Source organism: Pristiophorus japonicus, chromosome 1 (genome assembly GCF_044704955.1).
Source record: "Pristiophorus japonicus isolate sPriJap1 chromosome 1, sPriJap1.hap1, whole genome shotgun sequence".
Taxonomy (NCBI): Eukaryota; Metazoa; Chordata; class Chondrichthyes; family Pristiophoridae; genus Pristiophorus; species Pristiophorus japonicus.
The window spans coordinates 530,417,112-530,429,333 of NC_091977.1; the positions used below are offsets into that span (position 1 = coordinate 530,417,112).

The following is a 12,222-nucleotide window of genomic DNA, read 5'->3' on the forward strand; positions in this document are numbered from 1 at the left end:
TAACCCCAACCACACACATACAACAGCTGCTTTTCAGCATTTTTTGAACTAGTGTAGGGGTTCGGTCCAGTCGTACTCCTGTGAAATAATGACCAGAGTCTCATTTTCATACAACACAGAAGGAGGCCATTCGGCCCATCATGCCTGTGCTGACTCATTTGGAAGAATTATACAATTACTCCCCTGCTATTTCCCCAAAGCAATATAAATGTAACTCTTCCAGCAGTTACTCAATTCCCTTTCGAAAATTGCTATTGAATCTGCTTCCACTGTGCACGATCACAACTCGCTACATAAAAAAAAATTCCCCTCATCGCACCTCTGGTTCTTCTGCCAATTACCTTAAATCTGTATCCTCTGGTCACCAATCCTCCTGCTACTAGAAATAGTTTTTCTAATTTATTTTATCAAAACCCTTCATTATTTTGAACACCTTTATTAAATCTTCCTTTAACCTTCTCTGCTGCGAAGAGAACAATCCCATCTCCTCCATGTAACTGAAGTTCCTCGCCCTGGGTACCATTCTAATCAATCTCCTCTGCACCCTTACTAAGGCCTTGACATCCTTGTTGCCTTTTGCATGTCTGACATGCGTTTGTGCCATCGATACCCATTCTGTGCAATTTGGGCTATTATCTTCATGTGCACTGGTTTAATAAGTGCACTAGTCAATCTGATTTTAATCCCCCTACAGATGTCTCCCATCTTTTTTGTGAAATGTTTATGTCAAAGTCAGTGGAGCACCGCACAATGGAGCTGTTGATGTAACTACATTTGTAAAATGCCCTCTAGCCAAGAGCACTGCACCAGCTGAATTTACACAACCTGCCACATGATCCCAGCTTCTGTGGCTTGTCCTGCTCCTTTATATCGACTTCGTATCATAAAACATTCCCTTAACTTTTAGGCATGAATTTCTATAGGAAAAGCAAAATATCTGCAATACTTACAGAATTTCAATTATTAGCCAATTCTTTGTTTTGTTAATCGGATATAAACTTAGTTTGATGGACTTTGTAACCACATACTAATGACCTCATTTTATACCTTTAAAACAATTTTAAAGAGTTAGGTTTGGAATTTTAATCACATCTGCAGGGTAACTCACGAGTGTCATGTGTAAATTTGCAAGGCTATGGTGAAAGAGCATGAGGAGTGAGACTAAGTGATTAACTCGTTCAAAGAGCAGGCACAATGGGCCAAATGGCCTCCTTCTGCGCTGTCTGACTCTATGAGTAGCAAAGCTAGTGTTTTGTGTCGTCATCCAGGCAAGAGATATTAGTGCTGGGGAAGGGAACCTTTCTGTACCTTTCACACTCAATGACAGCATGTGTTAGGCACAGCACTGGTCAGATGCAAAACTGTTTAGACAATGAGGGAGGATTCCCTCAGTCTGCAAAAATGAGCAAGATCGTAAAACAAAACATTCTTTATGACCGTATTAACGATTTACACCACAAAAACTCACAGGACAATGTTGTCTGGTTTAATTTCTCCCTCAGAAGAACACACCTTGTTTTTTTTATCCCCACTTTCCATTTGGACAACTCTTAAGGTCTCTGAATGAGGCTGACAAATCAGTATCAGATTGAGGATGATTCTGTGTGTTGTATACAGGCAAACGCAGAAATGATGGCGACAACCCATGGAGGACCATTACAACAACAAAAACTTGCATTTATATAGCGCCTTTAACAAAGTAAAATGTCTCAAGGGAGCTTCACATGAGCGTTATCAGACAAAATTTGACAGCGAGCCACATAAGGAGATATTAGAAACATAGAAAATAGGTGCAGGAGTAGGCCATTCGGCCCTTCGAGCCTGCACCACTATTCAATGGCTGATTATTCACCTCAGTACCCCTTTCCTGCTTTCTCTCCATACCCCTTGATCCCTTTAGCCATAAGGGCCATATCTAACTCCCTCTTGAATATATTCAATGAACTGGCATCAACAACTCTCTGCGATAGGGAATTCCACAGGTTCACAATTCTCTGAATGAAGAAGTTTCTCTTCATCTCAGTCCTAAATGGCTTACCCCTTATCCTTAGACTCCATCCCCTGGTTCTGGACTTCCCCAACATCGGGAACATTCTTCCTGCATCTAATCTGTCCAGTCCCATCAGAATCTTGTGTTTCTGTGAGATCACCTCTCATCCTTCTGAACTCCAGTGAATACAGGCCCAATTGATCCAGTCTCTCCTCATATGTCAGTCCTGCCATCCCGGGAATCAGTCTGGTGAACCTTCGCTGCACTCCGTCAATAGCGAGAACCTCCTTCCTCAGATTAGGAGACCAAAACTGATCACAATATTCCAGGTGAAGCCTCACCAAGGCCCTGTACAACTGCAGTAAGACCTCCCTGCTCCTATACTCAAATCCCCTTGCTATAAAGGCCAACATGCCATTTGCCTTCTTCACCGCCTGCTGTACCTGCATGCCAACCTTCAATAACTGATGTACCATGACATTAATGATTTACACCACAAAAACCCACAGGACAATGTTGCCTGGTTTAATTTCTACCTCAGAAGAACACACCTTGTTTTTTTATCCCCACTTTCCATTTGGACCACTCTTAAGGTCTCCGAATGAGGCTGACAAATCAGTATCAGATTGAGGATGGTTGTGTTTTGTATGCAGACAAACTCAGAAATGATGGCGACAACCCAAGCTCATTTCGTGGATAACCCTTACAACAACAAAAACTTGCATTTATATAGCGTCTTTAACGAAGTAAAACATCTCAAGGAGCTTCATATGAGCGTTATCAGATAAAATTTGACAGCGAGCCACATAAGAGGATATTAGGACAGGTGACCAAAAGCATGGTCAAAGAGGTAAGTTTTAAGGAGCATCTTAAAGGAGGAGAGAGAGGTAGATAAGCGGAGAAGTTTAGGGAGGAAATTCCAGAGCGTATGGCCCAGGCAGCTGAAGACATGGCTACCAATGGAGGGATGAAGGAAATCGGAGACGCGCAAGAGGCCATTGTTGGAGGCTTGCTGAGTTCTGAGAGTTGTCGGGCTGGAGGACATCACAGAGATAGGGAGGGGCAAGGTCATGGAGGGACTTGAACACAAGGTTGATCATTTTAAATCTGAGGCGTTGCCGGACCAGGAGCCAATGTAGGTTAGTGAGCATATGGTACGATGGGTGAACGGGACTTGATGCGAGTTTTGGATCACAGCCATCCAAAACCAGGTTTTCATCCTATTAATAATCTGGCCTTGGATTTCAACTCAATGTCCCAGGGCTCAAAACCTTGGTTTTGGTTAAAAGTTTGTTGCAGCTTTATCGAAAGCACAAAAAAAAACTTGTATTTCTATAGCCTTTCATGACCACCTGGAATCCCAAAGCGCTTTACAGCTAATGGAGTACTTTTGAAGTGTAGGCACCATTGTAATGTAGGAAACACAGCAGCCAAGTTGCACACAGCAAGCTTCCACACACAGCAATGTAATAATGACCAGATAATTTGTTTTTAGTGATGATGATTCAGGAATAAATATTGGCTTGGACACTAGGGATAACTTCTTCGAAATAATGCTGTGGGATTTTTTACACCGACCTGAGAGAGCATATGGGGGTTCGGATTAATGTCTCATCTGAAAGACGGCACCTCCGACAGTGCAGCACTCCCTCAGCACTGCACTGGAATGTCAGCCTAGATTTTTGTGCTCACGTCTCTGGGCTGGGACTTGAACCCACAACTTTCTGACTGAGAGGGGAGGGAGCTACCAACTGAGCCACAACTGACATTGTAAACCAGAGTACAGGAAAGTTACTGAACGAAAAATTACATCATCAATCTAGGCTCCAAAAATGCAAGAATAGTGTTCTCCCACACCACTTAAACAACTCCCCACTTCATATACAGTTGTGTTAGATTCTAGTCTCACCTCTGTTCTTCTGTAACCTCTTGATTACCATTAAGGACAATTCTCCACAGATCAGAAGCTATGAGCTCCTTCTGGTCATTAGCCAAGGTAATGTTCGGTAGCGGCAGCTCACACGCTTTGCTTTCAGACAGGCTAAATTCACGATAATCCACAAATACTTGTTGAAGCTCGTCCCAATACTCCAGGCTGCATGGTACCTGTTTGAAATGAACAATAATTAACAGCGAAAGAATTGATCTTTACAAAATGAACCTTTAGCGTGCTGCGGTCTGGCTGGCTGGGTGTGATTTTTTTTCTTCTTTGGCAGTCCCTTGTATCGAGGATGACTTGCTTCCACGCCAAAAAGGGATGAGTTCACAGGTGTTTCAGTGAAGGCCCTGACATTTCAGGTCACAAACTACATGTTCAAGGGTGGAATATGCCTGTGTGTGGATTTTTTTAACGTGTGGTGCACACCAGCCACCATACGGGCTTGACAAAGCTAGGTCTTGGTCCAGTGGCAACGGTTAACCGAGACGACTGGAGACCAGCTCTGCTGCACGGACCTAGTGCGCACACATATCGCAGTGTGTGGGCTGACCCGTGCTGCCCCTGGGCCCCTGCCTCTTCTGGGCCCCGAACTCACGCCTCTCCTGGATCCTGGGTGCGATGGGCTCCAAGGGACAGCTGAAGAGTTGAGCAATAATTGCTTGACCAAGGCTGGCTGGCCTAGTTGAAGATGTGACTGTGCCAATTAACAAAAATTGCAAGATGCAAAATTTGGGTGTCATTCGCTGAAAAAAAAACCCTTTAGAGCTAGTTCTTCTTTCTCAGAAGTGGCAGAAGCCTAAATGAAAAAGAAAATAGGCAAGAAGAATTTATATATAACGGTTAGTTTATAGAAAGCATCACTTAGATCATAGATGCATAGATAAATGCATGAATAAGGCAGAAAGAAATAGAATGGTAAGTTGATAGAGTTAGGTGGGAGAAGTAAGGTGGGAGGATGCTTGTGTGCACTGTAAACACCGGCATGGACTAATTGGCCAAATGTTTCTGTGCTGTAAATTCTATGTAATTAGAATAGCCAGATTAGGTTACATTAGATAGATAAACAAGGTAAAATGATGCAGGGGCAAGCAGAAATAGAGGGGGTGATTTTAACTTTTGTCAACGGTGTAAAACAGGCAACATCCGATTGGCTGCCCATTATACACCCCGCCCGTCATACACTCCGCAATTAAACGCCCCGTCCATCATGCATGTCCTCCGTCATCATACACTCTGTCTGTTAAATGCCCCGCCCATCATACATCTCCTCCGTCATACACTCCGCCCGTTATACACCCCACCCATCATACACTTCTGTAACACAGCCCGGCCGTTAGAACCTCTTCAGTTTTACACCCGCCTGGTGCTCCTGCCCTTTGAAAATCGTGCAGGGTGTACAACGGGCAGGCGATCCGATATCGTCCCATTTTACATCATCTCCAAAAGTTAAAATGACTCCCCAAGTGTTGAAGATTTATATAGAACTGTGATTTGAATGTATATTTTAGTTTTGTGGGCTTAACATTACAGCAATAAAGCTAGTCCTGACATTGGAGCAGATTTATGACTCCAATATCAGAGTCTGATTCAGCACAGCAGTGTTTGATCTGTAAATACGAAAAACCAGTCAGCCCACGGAGACCGTTCTTTCTCCAGACGTGACATCCATCTCTGAGCTAAGAGATTGATTTAAAGGTTGCACAGGCTGCTTGTCACAAAATAAAGCTCCCTCGAATTACATGAAAGAAACGCCTGTATTTTGATAATGTTGCTTGTTTTCAAAAGTTCAACTACTATATTCAGGTAAAAACCATCCTGAAATATATTGTAGGTAATCATGCCACACAAAAAAATAGTCCTCGAAAACAGCATAAATACTGCACTGAAATCCCTGTGAAATGATGGCTCAGGTGGCTCAACTGAAAGTGCTTCAGAAATGAACTTCCAAACACAGATCTGTGTCAACACTAAAACCACCTTTTTCCAACTCCGTAACATCGGCGAATTCCGCTTCCGCCTCAGCTCATCTGCTGCTGAAACCCACATCCATGCCTTTGTATCCTCTAGACTCGACAATTCCAACGCTCTCCTGGCCGGCCTCCCATCTTCCTTCATAAACTTGAGCTCAGCCAAAACCCGGCTGCCCGTGTCCTAACTCGCACCAAGTCCCGCTCACCCATCACCCCTGTGCTCGCTGCCCCGTGTCCTAACTCGCACCAAGTCCCGCTCACCCATCACCCCTGTGCTCGCTGCCCCGTGTCCTAACTCGCACCAAGTCCCGCTCACCCATCACCCCTGTGCTCGCTGCCCCGTGTCCTAACTCGCACCAAGTCCTGCTCACCCATCACCCCTGTGCTCGCTGCCCCGTGTCCTAACTCGCACCAAGTCCCGCTCACCCATCACCCCTGTGCTCGCTGCCCCGTGTCCTAACTCGCACCAAGTCCCGCTCACCCATCACCCCTGTGCTCACTGCCCCGTGTCCTAACTCGCACCAAGTCCCGCTCACCCATTACCTCTGTGCTCGCTGCCCCGTGTCCTAACTCGCACCAAGTCCCGCTCACCCATTACCTCTGTGCTCGCTACCCCGTGTCCTAACTCGCACCAAGTCCCGCTCACCCATCACCCCTGTGCTTGCTGACCTACATTGACGCCCGGTTCTGCAATGCCTCGATTTTAAAAAACTCATCCTTGCTTTCAAATCACTCCATGGCTTCGACCCTCCCTATCTCTGTAATTTCCTCCAGCCCCATAACCACCTCTCCGCCCGCCCACCCCCGGAGATAACTGCGCTCCTTCAATTCTAACCTCTTGCGCATCTCTGATTTTAATCATTCTTCCATCGACAGCCGTGCCTTCAGCTGCTGGGGCCCTAAGCTCTGGAATTCCCTCCCGAAATGCCTCCACCTCTCTCTCCTCCTTCAAGATGCTCCTTAAAACCTGCCGCTTTGACTAAGGTTTTGGTCACCTGCCCTAATATCTGCTTATGTGGTTCGGTGTCAAATGTTGTTTGCTAATGCTCTTTTGAAGCATCTTGGGACGTTTTACTATGTTAAAGGCGCTGTATAAATGCAAGTTGTTGTTGCTTGCGACGTAAAATAATTACCCATAGACGTGTCTTAAACCATTTCTTCCCCATACCTCTCTTCCCTCAAAAATGGTGAAGTAACGAAAATATTTTGTTTTCCCCTCAACTTTTTGCAAGCTTATGCTGAGATGTTACGCCGAGGTCATGCTAGGGGAGCTAGCAATTATTTTGTTCATGAGAATAGGTTTGCAGTGATTTGGAAAAGTGCTGTGAAAAAGCTCTGTGCTGTCCTTGTACAATTGACTAGCTGAATTATTTTACTGGATTCAAACGCCAATTTTAAAAAAATGTTCGGAATGGATGAGAAACCACATGGCTGAGGTGCAGGAACTCAGGATTTCAAAAATTAAAATGCAATCCACTCTTGGGAGACAAAAAACTAATGTTCCACAGGAAAAACCTTGCCCAGAGTTGTCGTATTGACTTTTGTAAAGAAGACACAGCTGCGGCTTTTTCACCTGTGTTGCCCCACAAGTATTGTGGAATACTGCACTGCATCAAAATTGTCTTCCTGTCCGGAAAGCCAGGCATGTATAAACACTGCACTGAACTTAACATTGATTTTCCCTTTGGTATTGGGAAATGGTAATTTTAGAGCCCTGGGAAATTTGCACTAAATTTCTAAGGAACTGTGAAAAAAGTCCTGCTTTCTAAAAAAAAATATATAGTAACTTACAACAGTATTCAGTTTTATAGCTCCAGACTCTGGTCCATCAGCCCCATCAACAACAAAATAAAACTCCCCATGGGACTGATTTGCACAAAGTACTGAGCTATATCCTCCCATTTACCCTCTCACCCAGAAGTAAAAATCTGTAAAATAAACTAAACTCTAAATCGTGATATAGGTTCTTTTGTGTAAATGTCGTGCAAACTAATGGATGACAAGAAAAATTGTAGGTTAGATTTTCGAAGTGCAACCAGCAACATTGGAGTTTGTAACACTTTTGCAAGTTAGTAATGCCCATAGCGTAAGGTGGGCATGTCAGCGGTAAGTTAAAGGTTGTGCAGATGCAATCTGCGAAAGAAATTCACTTATAGAATCATAGAAATTTACAGCACGGAAGGAGGCCATTACAGCTCATCATATCCTGCCGGCCGACAAAGAGCTATCCAGCCTAATCCCACTTTCCAGCTCTTGATCCGTAGCCATGCAGGTTGCAGCACTTCAAGTACTGTACTTTTTAAATGTAGTGACGGTTTCTGCCTCTACCACCCTTTCAAGCAGTGAGTTCCAGGCCCCCACCACCCTCTGGGTGAAAAATGTTCCCCTCAAATCCCCTCTAAACTTCCAACCAATTACTTTAAATCTATGCCTCCTGGTTGTTGACCTCGCTGCTAAGAGAAATAGGTCCCTTCCTAGCCAACCTATCCAGGCCCCTCATAATTTTATACACCTCAACAAGGTCTCCCCTCAGCCTCCCCTGTTCCAAAGAAAACAACCCCAGCCTATCCAGCCTCATCGCTAAAATTCTCCAGTCCTGGCAACATCCTCGTAAATCTCCTCTGTACCCTCTCCAGTGCAATCACATCTTTCCTGTAATGTGGTAACTGCATGCAGTACACACTTGTCAGTGAGACACAAGTGGTATGAATTAAAATATGTCCAACAGACCTGAAGGACATCTCCAAGGTCCGCTGTGCTGATGTCCGGGTCTTCTGTGGTGTTGAAAGGCACTGGATTAATTCGAACGAGAGTCAGGACACGGGGCTCTGGGTACCTCCACATCATCATCCCTGGACGGTCATCAGTCTCGTTGTAAAACACCACTTCAAAAACACTTGGCAGTTTTTGTGCATCTACAAATATAAAAACACAATATCGATCTGTAACATGTTAGAATCTCAAAAAAATCCGCAGCGCAAGACAAATATAGCCAAGTAGTCAAAGAGTTGCTATTTAAGTATTGCATGAGGCTTGGGTTTATAAAATTCTTAGTTTTAACTCTCCATCTGTTTTCTTTCAGATACAGCTTGCAGTCTTGCTCGCAAATACATTCACTGAGCTATATCCTCCCAGATTTGTGGAACAATTTCGGACTTTCGCAATCATTAAAGAAAAAAGCTTGCGTTTATATCGTGCCTTTCACGACCACCGGACGTCCCAAAGTGCATAACAGCCAATGAAATACTTTTGAAGTGTAGGAAACGTGGGAGCCAACTTGCGCACAGCAAGCTCCCACCATCAGCAATGTGATAGTGTCCAGATGATCTATTTTAGTGATGGTGATTGAGGGTTAAATATTGGCCCCAGGACACCAGGGATAACTCCCCTGCTCATCTTCGAAATAGTGCCCTGGATACTTTTACGTCCACCCGAGAGCAAAGCGCCTCGGTTTAACGTCTCATCTGAAAGATGGCACCTCACTACTGCACTGGATTGTTAGCCTTGATTTTTCGTGCTCAAGTCTCTGGAGTCACACCATTGAAGACTATTTGTGATTTCCGTCACCCATCCTTGTGCAATGATTCATGCCTCGCTATCCTTACTGTGTAGTATTCACAATTTGGGGGAAATTCAGATTGTTTGATCCCGACAATTTCTTTCCCTCCTTTTCTGATGGCCCTGACTGATTCTTGGCCACTTTAGCTCAGAGGTACAGCAGCTCATCCTGGTAGCTGTTTCTTCATATATCACGACCTCAAAGCCTCTTTCTTTCCCCTTCTCCTCTGATAACATTTTCTTCTGCTTGAATTCCAACAACTTTATTAATCCTGAACCCCCCCTCTCTAATCTAAAATGTAGATTTTCCCTGTGGTGTTTGCAGGCACTCTAGTAATGACTCCACGAAGTAAAGTATTGTACTTGAGCTGTTGTGACCTTAGTCCATTTACTGCAGCTCCTGAACGAGGTTACAGTAAGGTGGGCTCTCTTTTATACCTGGTTACCTCCGGTGTACAGATGACCTCTAGGCCTCCACCAGTTGCACCCTCTGGTGATACAGGCATATTAGATACAGTGTAGAGATACATTCATTGGTCTTATGTAACTGTACATTGAGTGTACAGGGTATATACATACACAACATTCCCCACCACCCTTGCCATATTAGTTTGCGTCCACTCCCACCTTTTAGCCGCTCCATAAAGACGTTGGTGCAGTTTCTGTTCGGGAGAAGTCCATCTCTTCGATTTAGCCTCTCCGTGTACCCGAACTGCTTCCGATGCCCCGAGAATGCGAACCTTCCCCCCTGCCTCAGCCCTGCAGCTACATGTTGACTTTCCGAATCTTCCTCTCCCTAACCCATGCTGCACGTAACGCAGGCAGTAGTCCAAAGAATACCAACCTTGCGGTCCTACTTTATTATCTAGTAACTACAGGTGTCAAGACTTGGCTCAGTAGTCGCACTCTCACCTGACCACCAAAGGTCATGGGTTCAAGCCCCGCTCCAGGGACTTGAGCACATAATTTTGGTTGACACTTCAGTCCGTTACTGAGGGAATATCGGACTATCGGAGATGCCGTCTCTCAGATGGGATGTTAAACTGAGGTCCCCTCTGCCCTCTCATGTGCACGTAAACAATCCCTTGCCACTGATCGAAGAGGAACCATGCAGATCTCTCAGTTTTATGCCTCAATCAACATCATTAAAAACAGGTTTTTGGGTCATTCATCTGATGGCTATTTTTTTTGAATCTTGCTGTGTGCAAATTGGCTGCCGCATTTCCCTATATTACACCAGTGACTACACTTCAAAAGTCATCATCGTCATCAAAATCGAGGAAGATTTGCTTCCACTCTAAAAGTGAGTTCTCAGGTGACTGTACACTCCAATACGGGAATTACAGTCTCTGTCACAGGTGGGGCAGACAATGGATGAAGGAAAGGGTGGGTGGGGAGTCTGGTTTGCAAACGCTCTTTCCGCTGCCTGCGCTTGGTTTCTGCATACTCTCGCCGATGAAACTCGAGGTGCTCAGCGCCCTCCCAGATGCATTTCCTCCATTTGGGCGGTCTTGGGCCAGGGACTCCCAGGTGCCAGTGGGGATGTTGCACTTTATCAAGGAGGCTTTGAGGGTGTCCTTGAAAGATTTCTTCTGGCCACCTGGGGCTCGCTTGCCGTGTAGGAGTTCCGAGTAGAGCGCTTGCTTAGGGACTCTCGTGTTGGGCATGCGGACGATGTGGCCCAGCCAACGGAGCTGGTCGAGCATGGTCAGTGCTTCGATGCTGGGGATATTGGCCTGACAGTGAACACTGACAGTGTGTCTATCTTCACAGTGGATTGGCAGAATTTTGCAGAGGCAGCGCTGGTGGTACTTCTCCAGCACTTTGAGATGTCTGCTCTATATGTTTCATGTCTCTGAGCCATATAGGAGGGTGGGTATCACTACAGCCTTGTAGACCATAAGCTTGGTGCCAGATTTGCGGTCCTGGTGTTGAAACACTCTCTTCCTCAGGCGACCGAAGGCTTTGGAGGCGGTGTTGGACCTAGTCATCGGTGTTTGCCCTTGCTGACAGTAGGCTCCTGAGGTATGGAAAATGGTCCACGTTGTCCAAGTACTTAACTGGCTGTGAAGGGTTTTGGGATGTCCTGAAATCGTGAATGGTGCTCGAAAAATGTGGAAATGACTGAGACTTTAAACAATTATTTTGCTTCGGTCTTCACAGTTGAAGACACAAAAACCATGCCAAAAATTGCTGGTCACAGGAATGTGGGAAGGGAGGACCTTGAGACAATCACTATCACTAGGGGGGTAGTGCTGGACAGGCTAATGGGACTCAAGGTAGACAAGTCCCCTGGTCCTGATGAAATGCATCCCAGGGTATTAAAAGAGATGACGGAAGTTATAGGAGATGCATTCGTTATAATCTACCAAAATTCTCTGGACTCTGGGGAGGTACCAGCGGATTGGAAAGCAGCTAATGTAATGCCTCTGTTTAAAAAAGGGAGCAGATAAAAGGCAGGTAACTATAGGCCGGTTAGTTTAACATCTGTAGTGGGGAAAATGGTTGAAACTATTAAGGAAGAAATAGCGGGACATCTAGATAGGAATAGTGCAATCAAGCAGACGCAGCATGGATTCATGAAGGGGAAATCATGTTTAACTAATTTACTGGAATTCTTTGAGGATATAACGAGCATGGTGGATAGAGGTGTACTGATGGATGTGGTGTATTTAGATTTCCAAAAGGCATTCGATAAGGTGCCACACAAAAGGTTACTGCAGAAGATAGAGGTACGCGGAGTCAGAGGAAATGTATTAGCATGG

At 45.1% G+C, this 12,222-nt stretch overlaps 1 protein-coding gene across 3 annotated transcripts in view; it reads right to left on the reverse strand.

Moving 5' to 3' along the window:
• The window catches only part of LOC139277917 (intermembrane lipid transfer protein VPS13B-like), a 1,209,249-nt gene that overhangs the window by 142,947 nt on the left and 1,054,080 nt on the right, over positions 1–12,222 (reverse strand). For all 3 annotated transcript variants that reach the window (XM_070896555.1, XM_070896554.1, XM_070896561.1), the window contains exons 39-40: positions 8,630–8,814; positions 3,900–4,096 (exon numbers count right to left, since the gene is read on the reverse strand). In XM_070896555.1, coding sequence (XP_070752656.1) covers positions 3,900–4,096; positions 8,630–8,814 — 382 coding nt within the window. The remainder of the gene's footprint in view (positions 1–3,899; positions 4,097–8,629; positions 8,815–12,222) is intronic.